The sequence below is a fragment of the Pogona vitticeps genome, chromosome 6 (genome assembly GCF_051106095.1).
Source record: "Pogona vitticeps strain Pit_001003342236 chromosome 6, PviZW2.1, whole genome shotgun sequence".
NCBI classification, from domain to species: domain Eukaryota; kingdom Metazoa; phylum Chordata; class Lepidosauria; order Squamata; family Agamidae; genus Pogona; species Pogona vitticeps.
Window position 1 is genome coordinate 103,349,713 of NC_135788.1, and position 17,982 is coordinate 103,367,694.

At 40.3% G+C, this 17,982-nt stretch overlaps 2 protein-coding genes across 2 annotated transcripts; both read left to right on the forward strand.

Moving 5' to 3' along the window:
• The first annotated feature begins 932 nt into the window (after positions 1 to 932).
• LOC144583843 (vomeronasal type-2 receptor 26-like) lies at positions 933 to 5,955 on the forward strand. The gene is made up of 4 exons (XM_078378742.1): positions 933 to 1,508; positions 2,435 to 2,662; positions 3,937 to 4,063; positions 4,838 to 5,955. The coding sequence occupies exons 1-4, from the start codon at positions 933 to 935 to the stop codon at positions 5,740 to 5,742; spliced, it is 1,836 nt and encodes a 611-aa protein (XP_078234868.1). The 3' UTR covers positions 5,743 to 5,955.
• A 2,942-nt stretch (positions 5,956 to 8,897) lies between these two features.
• LOC144583844 (vomeronasal type-2 receptor 26-like) lies at positions 8,898 to 17,537 on the forward strand. The gene is made up of 6 exons (XM_078378743.1): positions 8,898 to 9,172; positions 10,596 to 10,887; positions 12,453 to 13,301; positions 14,232 to 14,459; positions 15,733 to 15,859; positions 16,633 to 17,537. Exons 1-6 carry the CDS (start codon positions 8,898 to 8,900, stop codon positions 17,535 to 17,537), a joined length of 2,676 nt encoding a protein of 891 aa, XP_078234869.1.
• The last annotated feature ends 445 nt before the right edge of the window (positions 17,538 to 17,982 follow it).

Here is a 17,982-nt window from a genome sequence, read left to right on the forward strand (position 1 = left end):
TTGGAAAGTAACCAAGTCAAGAGCATATGTTTAGGTGTCTGCATTCCTGGAACCACATAGGAACAACTATCTTTGGGCTTTAGGATCTCACACTTTCTTTTTATTTTCAGCTTAAGCCAAGTTCTGCTGTATTCCATAAACCCTCTTGATGGGCGAGAGGCATTTCTTGTTGCTCCTGTTGTTGCGACTTGAGTCATTTGTCTGTTTTTACTTTTTATGACACTGTTCTCCCTGCTGTTGCTGTTTTTAGAGTTGTAAGCTAGCATTTTATTTGTATCACTGGCATCAGAATCTAGGTGTCTCCGCTCTTTTGATAGGTCACTGACTTTACAGATTAAAACCTGTTGAAAGAGCATTAAGATTCAATAGTGGTGACTTGCTCTCTCTATTTAGGGGAGAATCAATGGATCTCAGAGCACCATTGATATTTTCCTCCTTTCCTGGAGCTGTGCTACTTCAGCATGGTCTTGAACCACATTTATCAAGTGAAGGACATGGTTGCTTCTTATACATTTTATTGCAGCAAATAAAATCAGAGGAAATCTTATGGAGCTAATAATTGTGGCATTTAAATACATCATGTCACTGTAATATAAAGAAAAATAATAATCCAGACCAGCTTGAAAATATCACTGTCTACGCCCTCCATGTATCTTTAGCTCAGATATGGCTCTTCTGCTGTCGATACAAAAGATGCCAGATTTCTGCCCATCTATCAGATGGTTCCTAATGGAAGGATTCAATTCAGAGGAATTATCCAGTTGCTTCATCATTTCAAGTAGAAATGGATTGCGTTTTTGGCTGCAGATGAGGAGATATTAGAATGGTTCCTATGTGTAATGCTTCCTGAATTGTTGGACAATGGCATCTGTTTGGAATTGTTCTTTAGTTTCTATTATGATGTTGTCAGTTCAGATTATGCTGTAAGGGCTATGCAGATTTACAATAAAGCCATGAACTTTAAAGCCAATGTCACAGTTGCCTATGGAAGTGCAAGTTCTATAATGCTTTTGAGACGGTTCCTAAGTCAAGGCATTGGACATGCCATGCAAAAGTCAAGTGGCTGTGTTTGGATTCTGACAGTTGGTATGGAATTGAAATTCTTTACCAGTAGGAAGTTTGGGGATGAACAAGTTTTCCATGGTGCTCTATCCTTTGCAGTTCATTTTACTGAAATTCAAGGATTTGTGGAATTCATTCAGAGCAGACATCCTTCCAGAACAAATGGAGATGGTTTTATGAAGGAGTTTTGGAGTGAGGTATTTGGCTGTACCTTCCAGGATTCTCTTGTGGGCAATGTGGGTGGGGATGTCTGTACTGAAGAGGAGAAACTAGAAAATCTCCCTGAGCATGTCTTCCCAAAGACTGTAACTAGCCACAGCTACAGCATCTACAACGCAGTTTATGCTGTGGCTCATGCTTTGCATGCCATGTATTCATCCACCTCCAAAAGTAATGCAAGGATGAAAGGTGGAAGAAGAGAGCTTCACACTCTGCAGTCCTGGCAGGTAATTGGCTCAACATTTCAATGTGGGCATAGTTAATGCTTCACCAGCGGATTTATAAACACAGAGGTGATGGCTGTTCACATTAGGGCTGATCATTAGAGCTTTGTGCAAGTATCCTGCTTGGATTTGAAACTCAATCTTAGATTTGAGTCTGATTCCCTTTAGAACTATTCCATCTTGATCTGATTCAATTTGAACCTGAGTCAGAATCATACTTCTGGGATTTTAATTTACAATGAAAAAATCAAATTGGCTGTAACTTTTTGTGTTTTTTTTATGTAGGTGAAACTTAGTTACATTGTATTAATCTTAGAGAGAAATACAAATGAGTTGTAATGTGGGAAAGATGTGATTTACGTATAGTGACTTTTTTGCACAACATTTATGAAACAGGCTTTTTTGAACAAATATATATAAAATGTGGAAGCTTGTAGCCCCTTTTAACTTTATTATTTGATTAATTGATAACATTGATTTTCACCTCCTCCAGCCCAAGTGAGAACACCTTATTTTCCCCATTGCCGTGTGCTTTCACTATTTGGAGTCATGCAAATATTCCTGAGAGTTGTATATAAATGGAACTGGATGAACTATAAATTGACCCAAAATGAAGTGATTCTATTTGTAAGACAAATAATTTGGACCAAATTGCAGTAGATGGTATTCATACATGGCAATCAGGCTTTCTTATTGGATCTAAATTATCAATGTATCTCACACTAATCTAGATCCACTTTGGACTTGATTGGAACCAATAGGTCCAAATTAGTTCAGAAGCTGAAGTTTGGTTAAATTAGTTGCACAGACCTATTGATAGTAAGAGAAGCAGAGTGATCACATGGAAAGGCAGATAAATAATTAGGACCATCTTATCTTTAACAGTTACTGTCCATTTGCATTTTTAAAATTTGTCTTTTTTCCTTTAGCTCCATCATTTTCTTCCATCTGTGTCATTTAATAACAGCGCCGGGGAAAAAGTTTTCTTCAACCAGGATTGGGAGGCAGTTACAGGATTTGACATTATAAATTGGGTCTCCTTTCCTAATCAATCTTTCTTTGGAGTGAAAGTCGGAAGAACAGCTTCTCCAAATTCTCCAGATGAAACATTAATCATTAATGAAGATCTCATTGTATGGCACAGCTCGTTTAATCAGGTGATACATGAATGTAAGCATTTGGGGAAATTTCCCAGTTTTAGATGTGAATAGTGAATTTTCTGCTACAGCATGATATATAAAGTACATACATGGGCCTTGCACAAGATGTGAAGGAAATCATGGGTTTCAAGAACAATGGATCAAAATATTATATGAAACTTTAAATGAGCTGGAGTGTACTTTTTTCCCATGAGAGTCCAACATACAAAAATGTTAGTGTCTAAAGTTCATTATATGCTGGCTGGATGGCTGAGTGGTTTCAGTATCTGACTGTTTAGCCAGAAATTAGGAGTTTGATTCCCTATTGTACCTGATTCGAAAGTAGAGATGGGCACTTACCATGTTTCAGCAGTTCAGTGTGGTTCATCGGATCAGACCCATAGGTGTTGTGTGGGCTTCCCAGATTCAACACCCAGCCTCTTCCTGAGGGCGCCCACTCAGAAGAGGAGGCAGAGTAAGGAAGCCCATGGCATTGTTTCTGATTGGATGTCCATGGGAGGAGGTGGAGCATGGACTCCAATTAACACCTATGGGCCTGATCAACCAAACCATGCCAAACCACCTAACTGAGGTAAGTGTTCATCTCTATTCTTAAGTAAATAACAATAAATGTCAGAAACTTTTGAGAATAGGAAAGTCAAGTGCTTGACAGGACTTTCAGTTGGGGGTTAGAATGGCGAGGACAGGTTTATGTGGATGTGGTTCTTTTTAAGAACCATTTGTGTCTCTTTCCTGGATGTACTTATAATATTTCTAATGAGCCTCGTGGCGCAGTGCCTAAACCGCTGAACTGCAGCCAAAACTGTGCTCACAACCTGGGGTTCAATCCCAGGTAGCCAGCTCAAGGTTGACTCAGCCTTCTATCCTTCCGAGATCGGTAAAATGAGTACCCAGGTCGCTGGGGGGGGGGCAATGTGTAGCCTGCATAATTAACTTGTAAACCGCCCAGAGGGTGCTTGTAGCACTATGGGGTGGTATATAAGCAGCACACTTTGCTCTTTGCTTTGCTTTGCTATGACCAGTAGCCTGGTTAACAGAGATTGCAGATCACAGAAATGCAGCAAGCATATCAGTTCAATGAGCTTATGGTACAGAAGAAGATTCTATAGGACTTCCAGTTGAGGTTGGAATGGAGAGGACAGGTTTACAGGCATGTCCCCATCCCTTTCAATCCTACATTCACTTAGGCTGAATATTTGTATAGGGCTCATGAGATTCTAAAACTATTCTTCTGAAGACAGTTACTCTTCTTTTTTTTCATTGGTGGACAGGTACAGCCATCTTCAGTCTGCAGTGCCAAATGTCAAGCTGGTTATAGGAAGAAGAGGAAAGAGGGAGAGATGTTTTGCTGCTATGATTGCATTCAGTGTCCCAAAGGATGGGTGTCTGGTGAGGAAGGTGAGCATTTTAGTGGCGAACACATATCAATGAAACCAAGGTTCTCAATACTACCCGAAATGAACTTTATTGAAGTAAGAGAATGGAATACAAGGATAGGCTGAGTCTCTGATGTACCCACCCAACAGCTCATTGGAGGCCTGAATTAACTTTATTAAACCTATGGTAAGTCCAGTCCTTTTCCTGGCCCAAGTTCTTTTCACAGGGTTGGTGCATTCCATAGTCCATACCTAGCTGGGATCTAGTTTTCCACACAGACTCCAGCTAGCTAATGACCTTTGAGGAGGGCTTCCATTGTCAGGTAAGGGACGTGGTGGCGCTGCGGATTAAACCGCAGAAGCCTCTGTGCTGTAAGGTCTGTAGATCTTCAGCTGTAAGATCAAATCCACGTGACGGAGTGAGCGGCCATCGCTTGTCCCAGCTCCCGCCAACCTAGCGGTTCGAAAGCATGCAAATGCGGGTAGATAAATAGGGACCACCTCGATGGGAAGGTAACAGTGTTCCGTGTCTAAGTCGCACTGGCCATGTGACCAGGGAAGATTGTCTTCAGACAAACGCTGACTCTATGGCTTGGAAACAGGGATGAGCACCACCCCCTAGAGTCGAACATGACTGGACAAAAATTGTCAAGGGGAACCTTTACCTTTACCTTCCATTTTCAGGCACTTACAGGCTCCTGGGTCTTCCAAGTCCTTGTCTCCAGTTGGCTCAATTAAAGACGCTCTTTCTGGTGCTTCCTCCACCAGTGCTCTTTTTTAAATTTTCTTTCCTCAGACATGGCTTACTGTACTAGATGTCCAGATGACCATTATCCAAATAAGGACCAGAACTCCTGTGTTCCCAAGAGAATAACTTTCTTATCTTATGAGGAACCTCTGGGCATCACTTTAGCTATTTTTGCACTTTCATTGGTGCTGATAACATCTCTGGTCCTAGGAATATTTATGAAGTACCACAACACTCCCATCGTTAAAGCCAACAACCAAGACCTTACCTACACTCTTCTCATCTCTCTCCTCCTTTGCTTCCTTTGTACATTTCTGTTCATTGGCCGACCTGAGACAGCGACATGTATCCTCCAAAGTATGACCTCTGATATTATCTTCACTGTCACTGTTTCTACATTGTTGGCAAAAACTATTACAGTTGTCCTAGCTTTCAAGGCTATGCAGCCAGGATCAAGGATCAAAAAGTGGGTAGGGAAGAAACTGGCCAGTTTTATTATTCTTGCCTGCTCTACTCTTCAAGTGACTGTTTGCCTTGTGTGGCTGGTGACCTCTCCCCCATTTCCTGATACTGACATTCATTCATTGCCAGAAGAAATAATCCTGTGGTGCAATGCATCATCATTCCAAATACTTTTTTCTGAACTGAGCTTCACGGGCTTGATAGCCTTTATCAGCTTCACTGTGGCTTTTTTTGCCAGGAAGCTGCCGGACGGTTTCAGTGAATCCACACTGATCACATTCAGCATGGGGGTATTTTGTATCATTTGGATGTGCTTTGTTCCAGTCTATTTGACTGCCAAAGGAAAGCACATAGTAGAGTTCGAAGTGTTCTTTTTCATAGCCTCTAATGCTGGGTTACTGGGTTGCTTCTTTTTCCCCAAATGCTATATAATTTTGTTGAAGCCTGAGTTAAACAGCAGGGAACAATTAAGAAGGAGAATAAAACACTAGAGAAGTATCCTGTTAGTGACAATATGCACTCTCTTTGGCTAGAGGTGTAAATGGGAGCCAAGTCAAGGCATTTGTGCATTTCTGGGGTGACCATTGGGTGGAGCAAAGAACCAAAGGCATTGACAGGATGGAACAGAATCTCAATGGACGCCTCATCTTGAATTTTGCATTTGACCATTATTATTAGAAGTGGGGAAAGAGAGAGAAAAACTAAGGGAGATGCTCAGTGGGTGCAATGGGGAATGGAGAATGTATGCTTTACTTCATAAATCTATCTAACTTGTCTTTCCTACTCCAAGGTCTTAGACTCAGCTGTTGAAGTCTGGTGCGTGAAGTACCATTATTTAAGGTCTACCACAGATAGTTGGATGAAGAGTACTGATGGGTCTTTTAATATTGTTTCACTCATAATCAACATCTAGCGCCTAAAACAAATGATTTCTATTAGAAATTGGGATATTCGTATTTGTATACAAATATCCCAACAGAGCTTAATTTAACAAGGCTCTGTGGGACCAGACCATCCACACACAGATCTTGCTGCAGCACTGGTCCTCCTCATCTTACTAATGGTACCCTGAGTGCCACTCTCTTCTTGCTCGGCTGGTCACTCCAGGCAGGGGGCAGGAGGATGAGCCTCCCCACACAGCTGCTGAGTGGCCAGCCAAGCAGGAAGAGAGTGATGCTCTGGGCACCATTGGCAGGATGAGTGGAACCGGTGCTGCAGCAAGACGTGTGAGTGGACAGTCTGGTCCCAGGGTCTGGACCCTCATTAGATCCAGTTGAGTTGGGGATATTCGGATTCATATATGAATCCGAATATCCCCATCTCTAATTTGTATTGATGAAAGAGGCATACATGGACATTTTTTTGATTTTCTTCACACTGTATTCCCTCTTTCTTGCACCCTTTCTTTCTTCTTCGCTCCCAGGAAACTCTTCATGCAATAGCGTTGAGATGGCTTTTGTCAGCAGCTAATCAGAACATCAGGCAGAGTGCAAATTTTGAATCTCTGTGTATGTGTGCTTTCCATGTTAGTTTGATTTCATAAAGTTGTTATTTGGTTAATGTCTGCATTTTTATTCTGTTAAAGTGGATATCTTTGTGGGTGGTATGGGACCATTTTCTTTGCCTCTGTGATGGGTGTGCACAGGGAAGATGGACTTTGTGTCATGCCACTAAGATGTGTGGGTTGTTGTTGTTTTAATTCTGTACTTTTTAAATATTGTACTGTTGCTTCCTTGAAGAAGACTGATTCTCTGTTAATTCTCTGTTGCCTCGTGTTACATTTTTAAGGCTTTTGTATTTTTTAATAAAGATTTTCAGAATGTAAGAGTAGGAAGCCCCAAATGAATGACTTGAAAGAGGTTCTCACTTTCATATAAAATTATAGGACAAGTTCATGAAATATATTAAATCACAGAGATATTGGCAAATCTTTGGGTTTGAATCTGAATCCAAGTCTTTGGTCTCAAGTCCCAAGCTGCAAGTCCAAAGCCCCATTGAAAACAAGTTTTTTTCTCCAGAAAAAAATGGGAGGGATTAATCAGTTCCAAGTCACATGTTAAGTCTGAGTCATCAAGGGGAAAAAAACAAAAAAACTCAAGTAGAGTCTGAAGTGAGTCATTAGTGTCACTTAAGTCTGACTTGACAACAAGTCCCATGAATCGGGTATCCTCCCCTTGGTAAATTGAAAGAGACACTCCTCAAAAAAGAACTATCTTTATGTAGATCTCAGATCAGGAGAGGTGGTGAAGATCTTTAGTAGATACTTTCTACAGCACTTAATAATTGTTTAAAATTAGAAAAATGTGACAGAGTTATTTCAACGATATGTTAAATTAATATAGCGAAAGATGTTCACCAATTATATTTTATTAAATTTTTATCTCATTGCTGTGCCCCATGGTGGTTACCTAGTCACAGTTTTGTGCACCATGGAGAACAGTAGTGTATTTCCACTTGAATTATAGTAATAAGGTCTACATGTGATATGCATATTAATTTAAATTAACGTATACAAATGTAATACAAACATTTGCATTTTGTGAAGAATGTCCTCCATCCTGGCAGTCTGCTTAGTGGGAACCTGACCCTGACAGGAATTCCTCTTTATATCTTTCTGTACAGTAATGAATGCTATTGTATCACAGCTAAATGATGTTATACCTATGATACTAATTAATCTTTCTCCATAAATATGTAAATAAACCCTTCCATATTACATAGTCTATCATTTATTTTAAGAACAGTTTAATGATAATAAAGGGACGTGGTGGCGCTGCGGGTTAAACTGCAGAAGCCTCTGTGCCACAAGGTCAGAAGACCAGCAGTCATAAGATCAAATCCACGCGAAGGAGTGAGCGCCCGTCACTTGTCCCAGCTCCCACCAACCTAGCGGTTCAAAAGCACGCAAATGCAAGTAGATAAATAGGGACCACCTCGATGGGAAGGTAACAGCATTCCGTGTCTAAGTCGCACTGGCCATGTGTCCACGGAAGATTGTCTTCAGACAACGCTGGCTCTATGGCTTGGAAATGGGGATGAGCACCGTCCCCTAGAGTCGAACATGACTGGACAAAAATTGTCAAGGGGAACCTTTACCTTTAATGATAATAATATTCCAGTTTTATTGTATGTGGATAAGCTGACCTAAAGTTCTAAAATGTTTGAACAGTTAAATCACTTTTGTCATAGAATATTTTGTCAGATAATATTTGAGTAAACCCCCAGCAACACATAACACCAACAAGGTCTGTGAAGGTATTTTTGTTATTCCTGAATACACATTCAAAATGTGTATGAATCTCTGGAAAAGAGAAACTATTTTTTTTTATTTGTAATGAGTATCAAGTGTGTGCCACTGCAGAATAACAACATATTTGTCTTTTGTGGGGAAAATATGTTTCCCCCAGAAATTTATAAATAATGACTACTGCATTGTGACAACAGGGCCTTGCGCCCAGGACAATGCACACTCACTTGACAGCAATTGCCTTTTTTACTCAGGATCAGGATTTCCCAGATCCCTAAATGTAGGCCATAAATGGGTGGAAGAGAGCCACCCTGTGGGTTTCTGATAGGAGGAAGCCCATTCCCATGCCCATTCATTGTGCGCTGATATCTCCTGTCAGTCAAGAATGTTGATCCAAGTATGAACTGTCATTGTTTACGACAGCATATACATTGGCCTTCTTTACGGTCTCGAGCTGGAGAGCTTGTTCTAGCTCAAGGACCTGTTAGTGTGGCCCTACCCCAGATTTCAGGGAGTCATGGAGTGGCGTACACCTGTGTGGTCTCCAGAGGACTTCCACTTCTGGTGGAATCCTCAACACCTGCTAAAGTGGTTGGTGGTGGGCATTGGAAGGCATTTGGGTCTCTAGATGTATTGGATTCAGTTCCCCAAAATTGGCCCACAGGACTGTTGCTGTAACTAATAAAGTTGTGGCCTGTTCTTCTCAAAAATAATTGTGTGTTGCCTTCTTTGTATGTAGCTTCAGATGGCTTGGGGCCTGCTCAGCACTAGGCCAACAACATTATATATAAATTTGGAGAAAATGGATTATAATCCATGAAAGCTCACACTGTAAATTTTATAAGTATTAGAAAATTTATTGTCATTTTATTTTGCTTTATTTTTGCGGAAATAAATGAAAACAATTATGTTTGGAAATTGCTCCAAAAAAAGCATATTTTGTTTTCCTAAAAGAGGGGGGAAAAACTTTGGAAAAATTATTATCTTTTTGATTCTATGCCCAAAATCTAGTATAATTCATATCTGAGACATAAATTTAATTGCTGTTCACCAGGGAGTCAGACATTGTTATTGTTCTACAATTTCATTAAAAATACTTGAATTGAAGTGTATGTCTCCTGAGATGTGGCAAAAACATTTTTTTAAACTACGCCACAGAGAATACACCACTTTGAGTTCCCATAATTATCAAAATAACCCCAATTCATTTTGCTATTTCAAACATGTTGCTTTGCAGTGCTGACAAAACTAAATAAGAAATATTTCAAAGCATGGTATAAATGTACCCCAAAATATTTTAGAGGAGGTGCTAGGAGATAAGTAGTGACACACATCCATCAGAGTGATCTCTAGTACTTTACGTTTTATATTGCTACTAGTTTAGATTTTAGATGCATATTCGTAAGTCTGTTTTCAGAGGGGAGATTTGTATTCACGATGATGATATTAATACTCTTCTTTTTTATGCTTCCTGAGGTTGTATCTGAAGCTCAGACACGTACATGTGGGATGTCTCATCTGCAATCAATTCTTCCCAAATATTATCAATCAGGAGATCTCATCTATGGAGCCAGCATTCTTCGGGCGTTTTTTGACTCAGGTCAACACAAATTCACTAAACTTCCTCCTGGAATTCTACCAACTAAAACGTCTGTGTGTGAACATTATTCTATGATTTCACTCTTAGTTAAGTAATTAATTGCTTAGGAATGTTTGATATGCAAGTGCCTAGGACAGTGACCTCATTGCTATACCTTAAATATACCTCTCTTTCCATTATGCATTTGTTGGAGAACTTGACTTTGGCTAGTTCATATCTCCATAGCACCCAAATCTCAGTTTTAATTCCCTTCCATTTTGTATTTTCCTGAACCTAAAATTAGTTTTAGCTCAGCGTCAGTGTAGTTTTCAAATCTGTCCAAAACCTATAGTCTAGACTTCTTTGTAGCCCATTTTGGGTTGTCTCAGAAAATACATCAGATAATGTCATGTATATTAATAGTTATTTAAAACATTTGCATCAGGAAGTCTTTCTAACTCTTCTAAATATCTTAGAAAGTCATGTGGTAATCACACCAAAAATGTTTCTCTTTATAGATTGTTGACTGAAAACTACCTGCACATTCTAGCTTTGGCATTTGCTGTAAACGAAATCAACCAAAACCCTCGCTTGTTACCCAATATTACTCTGGGATTCAATATTTATGACAACTATCTTCATGCATGGTGGGCTAGTCGTGTCACTGTTGAGCTTATTTCTTCAAGGAACAGGTGCGTTCCCAACTACAAGTGCGATAGCCAGGACCATCTATTGGCAGTCATTGAAGAACTGATCTCTACCTTATCTGATGAGACGGAAAACCTTTTTAGAATCTACAAGATCCCACAGGTAGATTGTATTTCCCAGTGTTTCTCATTCCAAATCTGTTTTTGTAGTACTGAGACAGAGATGTGTGTACCTGACAGCAGCAAGCATTATGTTATACATTCCATTGAAAATGTCTTATTCTATTTTATTGAGACATCTAGATTCTGATGCCAGTGATACAAATAAAATGCTAGTTGGTAACTCTAAAAGCAGCAACAACAAAGGGAACAGTGTCATAAAAAGTAAAAACAGACAAATGACTCAAGTAACAACAGCAGCAGTAACAAATGCCTAGAAGTTATGGTTTTTACAACCCTGGCCAGAACCCAGCTGAAAAAATATGACAGCAGAACTCCATTGGCATAAAATTCAGCTGCAACTATAACTTGTTGCAAGTGAAGAACTGAACTGCTGGACAGCACAAATGTTTAAATATCTGGCTGTGGAATCAGAGCCTACTGCTTTTAGAGAAGGGAGTTTGTTTCCCTACTGCAGTGGTCCCCAACCTTGGGCCTCCAGATATTCTTGGACTTCAACTCCCAGAAATCCTGGCCAGCAGAGTTGGTGGTGAAGGCTTCTGGGAGTTGTAGTCCAAGAACATCTGGAGGCCTAAGGTTGGGGACCACTGCCCTATTGTGTCTCATATGGGCTGGATTCAATGATCCTTAGGGTCCCTTCCAGCTCTCCAGTTCTACGATGATGATGATGTAGGCATTTGCTCATGTCATGTGATGGATGTGCATCAGGAGATGCCTGCACTGACTTCTTAACTTGTGCCACTTCACAGCTGAGGTTTTCATTGGTGGAGTTAACAGTGACAGGCATAATTAATAGGACTATAATCCTTGTTTAAAACTGGCCAAACACAGACCCATCAACTCCCCACTCCCCAAAAATTATCTTCCATATTTCAGTGGCACCCGAAAGTCTTTTCCTGCATATCGCTCCCAGTCATCTTTCTTTTGGTAAAAGGACAGCAAGGAGAACCTTAGAAATTAAGTATAGTTCTTGACAGAGATAATTGAAGAACTGATTTGTTTTGGAAAGTAACCAAGAGCATATGTTTAGGTGTCTGCATTCCTGGAACCACATAGGATCTTCTTTTTATTTTCAGTTTAAGTCAAGTTCTGCTGTATTCCATAAACCCTCTTGTTGCTCCTGTTGTTGCTCCTTGAGTCATTTGCCTGTTTTTACTTTTTATGACATTGTTCTTCCTGTTGTTGCTGTTTTTAGAGTTGTAAACTAGCATTTTATTTGTATCACTGGCATCAGAATCTAGGTGTCTCCGCTCTTTTGATAGGTCACTGACTTTACAGATTAAAACTTGTTGAAAAAGCATTAAGATTCAATGGTGGAAAATTGATATTTTCCTCCTTTCCTGGGGCTATGCTACTTCAGCATGGTCTTGAACCACATTTATCAAGTGAAGGACATGGTTGCTTCTTATACATTTTATTGCAGCAAGGAAATCTTATGGAGCTAGCAAATGTGGCCTTTAAATACATCATGTCACTGTAATATAAAGAAAAATAATAATCCAGATCAGCTTGAAAATATCACTGTCTACGCCCTCCATGTATCTTTAGCTCAGATATGGCTCTTCTGCTGTCGATACAAAAGATGCCAGATTTCTGCCCATCTATCAGATGGTTCCTAATGGAAGGATTCAATTCAGAGGAATTATCCAGTTGCTTCATCATTTCAAGTGGAAATGGATTGCGTTTTTGGCTGCAGATGAGGAGATATTAGAATGGTTCCTACGTGTAATGCTTCCTGAATTTTTGGACAATGGCATCTGTTTGGAATTGTTCTTTAGTTTCTATTACGATGTTGTCAGTTCAAATTATGCTGTAAGGGCTATGCAGATTTACAATAAAGCCATGAACTTTAAAGCCAATGTCACAGTTGCCTATGGAAGTGCAAGTTCTATAATGCTTTTGAGACGGTTCCTAAGTCAAGGCATTGGACATGCCATGCAAAAGTCAAGTGGCTGTGTTTGGATTCTGACAGTTGGTATGGAATTGAAATTCTTTACCAGTAGGAAGTTTGGGGATGAACAAGCTTTCCATGGTGCTCTATCCTTTGCAGTTCATTCTACTGAAATTCAAGGATTTGCGGAATTCATTCAGAGCAGACATCCTTCCAGAACAAATGGAGATGGTTTTATGAAGGAGTTTTGGAGAGAGGCATTTGGCTGTACCTTCCAGGATTCTGTTGTGGGCAATGTGGGTGGGGATGTCTGTACTGAAGAGGAGAAACTAGAGAATCTCCCTGAGCATGTATTCCCAAAGACTGTAACTAGCCACAGCTACAGCATCTACAACGCAGTTTATGCTGTGGCTCATGCTTTGCATGCCATGTATTCATCCACCTCCAAAAGTAATGCAAGGATGAAAGGTGGAAGAAGAGAGCTTCACACTCTGCAGTCCTGGCAGGTAATTGGCTCAACATTTCAATGTGGGCATAGTTAATGCTTCACCAGGAGATTTATAAACACAGAGGTGATGGCTGTTCACATTAGGGCTGATCATTAGAGCTTTGTGAAAGTATCCTGCTTGAGTTTGAAACTCAATCTTAGATTTGAGTTTGATTCCCTTTAGAACTATTCCATCTTGATCTGATTCAATTTGAACCTGAGTCAGAATCATAATTCTGGGATTTTAATTTACAATGGAAAAATCAAATTGGCTGTAACGTTTTTGTGGTTTTTTTATGTAGGTGAAACTTAGTTGCATTGTATTAATCTTAGAGAGAAATGCAAATGAGTTGTAATGTGGGAAAGATGTGATTTACATATAGTGACTTTTTTGCACAACATTTATGAAACAGGCTTTTTTTTTTGACAAATATATATGAAATTTGGAAGCTTGTAGCCTGTTTTAACTTTACTATTTGATTATTTGATGACATTGAGTTTCACCTCCTCCAGCCCAAGTGAGAACACCTTATTTTCCCCATTGCCATGTGCTTTCACTATTTGGATTCATGCAAATATTCCTGAGATTTGTATATAAATGAAAGTGGATGAGCTATAAATCAACCCAAAATGAAGTGATTGCTATTTGTAAGACAATTCAGACCAAATTGCAGTAGATGGTATTCATACATGGCTGTCAGTCTTTCTTATTGTATTTAAATCATCAATGCATCTCACACTAATCTAGATCCACTTTGGACCTGATTGAAACCAATAGGACGAAATTAGTTCAGAAGCTGGAATTTGGTTAAATTAGTTTCACAGATCTATTGATAGTAAGAGAAGCAGAGTGATCATATGGAAAGGCAGATAAATAATTAGGACCATCTTATCTTTAACAATTGTCACTGTCCATTTGCATTTTTAAAAATTGTCTGTTTTCCTTTAGCTCCATCATTTTCTTCCATCTGTGTCATTTAATAACAGCGCCGGGGAAAAAGTTTTCTTCAATCAGGATTGGGAGGCAGTTACAGGATTTGACATTATAAATTGGGTCTCCTTTCCTAATCAATCTTTCTTTGGAGTGAAAGTCGGAAGAACAGCGTCTCCAAATTCTCCAGATGAAACATTAATCATTAATGAAGATCTCATTGTATGGCACAGCTCGTTTAATCAGGTGATACATGAATGTAAGCATTTGGGGAAATTTCCCAGTTTTAGATGTGAATAATGAATTTTCTACTACAGCATGATATATAAAGTACATACATGGGCCTTGCACAAGATGTGAAGGAAATCATGGGTTTCAAGAACAATGGATCAAAATATTATATGAAACTTTAAATGAGCTGGAGTGTACTTTTTTCCCATGAGAGTCCAACATACAAAAATGTTAGTGTCTAAAGTTCATTATATGCTGGCTGGATAGCTGAGTGGTTTCGGTATCTGACTGTGGAGCCAGAAATTAGGAGTTTGATTCCCTATTGTTCCTGATTCTAAAATAGAGATGGGCACTTACCATGTTTCAGCAGTTCAGTGTGGTTCATCGGATCAGACCCATAGGTGTTGTGTGGGGTTCCCAGATTCAACACCCAGCCTCTTCCAGTGGGTGTCCACTCAGAAGAGGAGGCAGAGTAAGGAAGCCCATGGCATTGTTTCTGATTGGATGTCCATGGGAGGAGGTGGAGCATGGACTCCAATTAACACCTATGGGCCTGATCAACCAAACCATGCCAAACCACCAAACTGAGGTGAGTGTTCATCTCTATTCTGAAGTAAATAACAATAAATATCAGAAACTTTTGAGAATAGGAAAGTCAAGTGTTTGACAGGACTTTCAGTTGGGGGTTAGAATGGCGAGGACAGGTTTATGTGGATGTGGTTCTTTTAAAGAACCATTTGTGTCTCTTTCCTGGATGTACTTAAAATATTTCTAATGAGCCTCGTGGCGCAGTGGCTAAACCGCTGAACTGCAGTCAAAACTGTGCTCACAACCTGGGGTTCAATCCCAGGTAGCCAGCTCAAGGTTGACTCAGCCTTCTATCCTTCCGAGATCGGTAAAATGAGTACCCAGGTCGCTGGGGGGGGGCCATGTGTAGCCTGCATAATTAACTTGTAAACCGCCCAGAGGGTGCTTGTAGCACTATGGGGTGGTATATAAGCAGCACACTTTGCTCTTTGCTTTGCTTTGCTATGACCAGTAGCCTGGTTAACAGAGATTGCAGATCACAGAAATGCAGCAAGCATATCAGTTCAATGAGCTTATGGTACAGAAGAAGATTCTATAGGACTTCCAGTTGAGGTTGGAATGGAGAGGACAGGTTTACAGGCATGTCCCCATCCCTTTCAATCCTACATTCACTTAGGCTGAATATTTGTATAGGGCTCATGAGATTCTAAAACTATTCTTCTGAAGACAGTTACTCTTCTTTTTTTTCATTGGTGGACAGGTACAGCCATCTTCAGTCTGCAGTGCCAAATGTCAAGCTGGTTATAGGAAGAAGAGGAAAGAGGGAGAGATGTTTTGCTGCTATGATTGCATTCAGTGTCCCAAAGGATGGGTGTCTGGTGAGGAAGGTGAGCATTTTAGTGGCGAGCACATATCAATAAAACCAAGGTTCTCAATACTATTCGAACTGAACTTTATTGAAGTAAGAGAATGGAATACAAGGATAGGCTGAGTCTCTGATGTACCCAACCCAACAGCTCATTGGAGGACTGAATTAACTTTATTAAACCTATGGTAAGTCCAGTCCTTTTCCTGGCCCAAGTTCTTTTCACAGGGTTGGTGCATTCCATAGTACCATATGTAGCTGGGATCTAGTTTTCCACACAGACTCCAGCTAGCTAATGACCTTTGAGGAGGGCTTCCATTGTCAGGTAAGGGACGTGGTGGCGCTGCAGGTTAAATCACAGAAGCCTCTGTGCTGTAAGGTCTGTAGATCAGCTGTAAGATCAAATCCACGTGACGGAGTGAGCGCCGGTCACTTGTCCCAGCTCCCACCAACCTAGCAGTTTGAAAGCATGCAAATGTGGGTAGATAAATAGGGACCACCTCGATGGGAAGGTAACAGTGTTCTGTGTCTAAGTCGCACTGGCCATGTGACCACAGAAGATTGTCTTCAGACAAACGCTGGCTTTATGGCTTGGAAACAGGGATGATCACCACCCCCTAGAGTCAAACATGACTGGACAAAAATTGTCGAGGGGAACCTTTACCTTTACCTTCCATTGTCGGGCACTTATAGGCTCCTGGGTCTTCCAAGTCCTTGTCTCCAGTTGGCTCAATTAAAGATGCTCTTTTTGGTGCTTCCTCCACCAATGCTCTTCTTTTACTTTTCTTTCCTCAGACATGGCTTACTGTGCTAGATGTCCAGATGACCATTATCCAAATAAGGACCAGAACTCCTGTGTTCCCAAGAGAATAACTTTCTTATCTTATGAGGAACCTCTGGGCATCACTTTAGCTATTTTTGCACTTTCATTGGTGCTGATAACATCTCTGGTCCTAGGAATATTTATGAAGTACCACAACACTCCCATCGTTAAAGCCAACAACCAAGACCTTACCTACACTCTTCTCATCTCTCTCCTCCTTTGCTTCCTTTGTACATTTCTGTTCATTGGCCGACCTGAGACAGCGACATGTATCCTCCAACGTATGACCTCTGATATTATCTTCACTGTCACTGTTTCTACATTGTTGGCAAAAACTATTACAGTTGTCCTAGCTTTCAAGGCTATGCAGCCAGGATCAAGGATCAAAAAGTGGGTAGGGAAGAAACTGGCCAGCTTTATTATTCTTGCCTGCTCTACTCTTCAAGTGACCATTTGCCTTGTGTGGCTGGTGACCTCTCCCCCATTTCCTGATACTGACATTCATTCATTGCCAGAAGAAATAATCCTGTGGTGCAATGCATCATCATTCCAAATATTTTATTCTGAACTGAGCTTCACGGGCTTGATAGCCTTTATCAGCTTCACTGTGGCTTTTTTTGCCCGGAAGCTGCCGGACGATTTCAATGAATCCACACTGATCACATTCAGCATAGGGGTATTGTGTATCATTTGGATGTGTTTTGTTCCAGTCTATTTGACTGCCAAAGGAAAGCACATAGTAGAGTTCGAAGTGTTCTTTTTCATAGCCTCTAATGCTGGGTTACTGGGTTGCTTCTTTTTCCCCAAATGCTATATAATTTTGTTGAAGCCTGAGTTAAACAGCAGGGAACAATTAAGAAGGAGAATAAAACACTAGAGAAGTATCCTGTTAGTGACAATATGCACTCTCTTTGGCTAGAGGTGTAAATGGGAGCCAAGTCAAGGCATTTGTGCATTTCTGGGGTGACCATTGGGTGGAGCAAAGAACCAAAGGCATTGACAGGATGGAACAGAATCTTGAATTTTGCATTTGATCATTGTTATGAGAAGTGGGGAAAGAGAGAGAAAAACTAAGGGAGATGCTCAGTGGGTGCAACGGGGAATAGAGAGTGTGTGCTTTACTTCATAAATCAATCTAACTTGTCTTTCCTACTCCAAAGTCTTAGACTCAGCTGTTGAAGTCTGGTGGGTGAAGTACCATTATTTAAGGTCTACCACAGATAGTTGGATGAAGAGTACTGATGGGTCTTTTAATATTGTTTCACTCATAATCAACATCTAGCACCTAAAACAAATGATTTCTATTGGAAATTGGGATATTC

Bases quoted from the DNA above. Each gene is read 5' to 3' on its own strand.
- LOC144583843 (XM_078378742.1), top strand. From the start codon at position 933: ATGCAGATTTACAATAAAGCCATGAACTTTAAAGCCAATGTCACAGTT. The intron at 1,509-2,434 runs GTAATTGGCTCA...TTTTTCCTTTAG, and splicing joins ACACTCTGCAGTCCTGGCAG to CTCCATCATTTTCTTCCATC. The intron at 4,064-4,837 runs GTGAGCATTTTA...TTCTTTCCTCAG, and splicing joins ATGGGTGTCTGGTGAGGAAG to ACATGGCTTACTGTACTAGA.
- LOC144583844 (XM_078378743.1), top strand. From the start codon at position 8,898: ATGAACTGTCATTGTTTACGACAGCATATACATTGGCCTTCTTTACGG. The intron at 9,173-10,595 runs GTAACTAATAAA...TTCTCTTTATAG, and splicing joins TGGCCCACAGGACTGTTGCT to ATTGTTGACTGAAAACTACC. The intron at 14,460-15,732 runs GTGATACATGAA...ATTGGTGGACAG, and splicing joins GGCACAGCTCGTTTAATCAG to GTACAGCCATCTTCAGTCTG.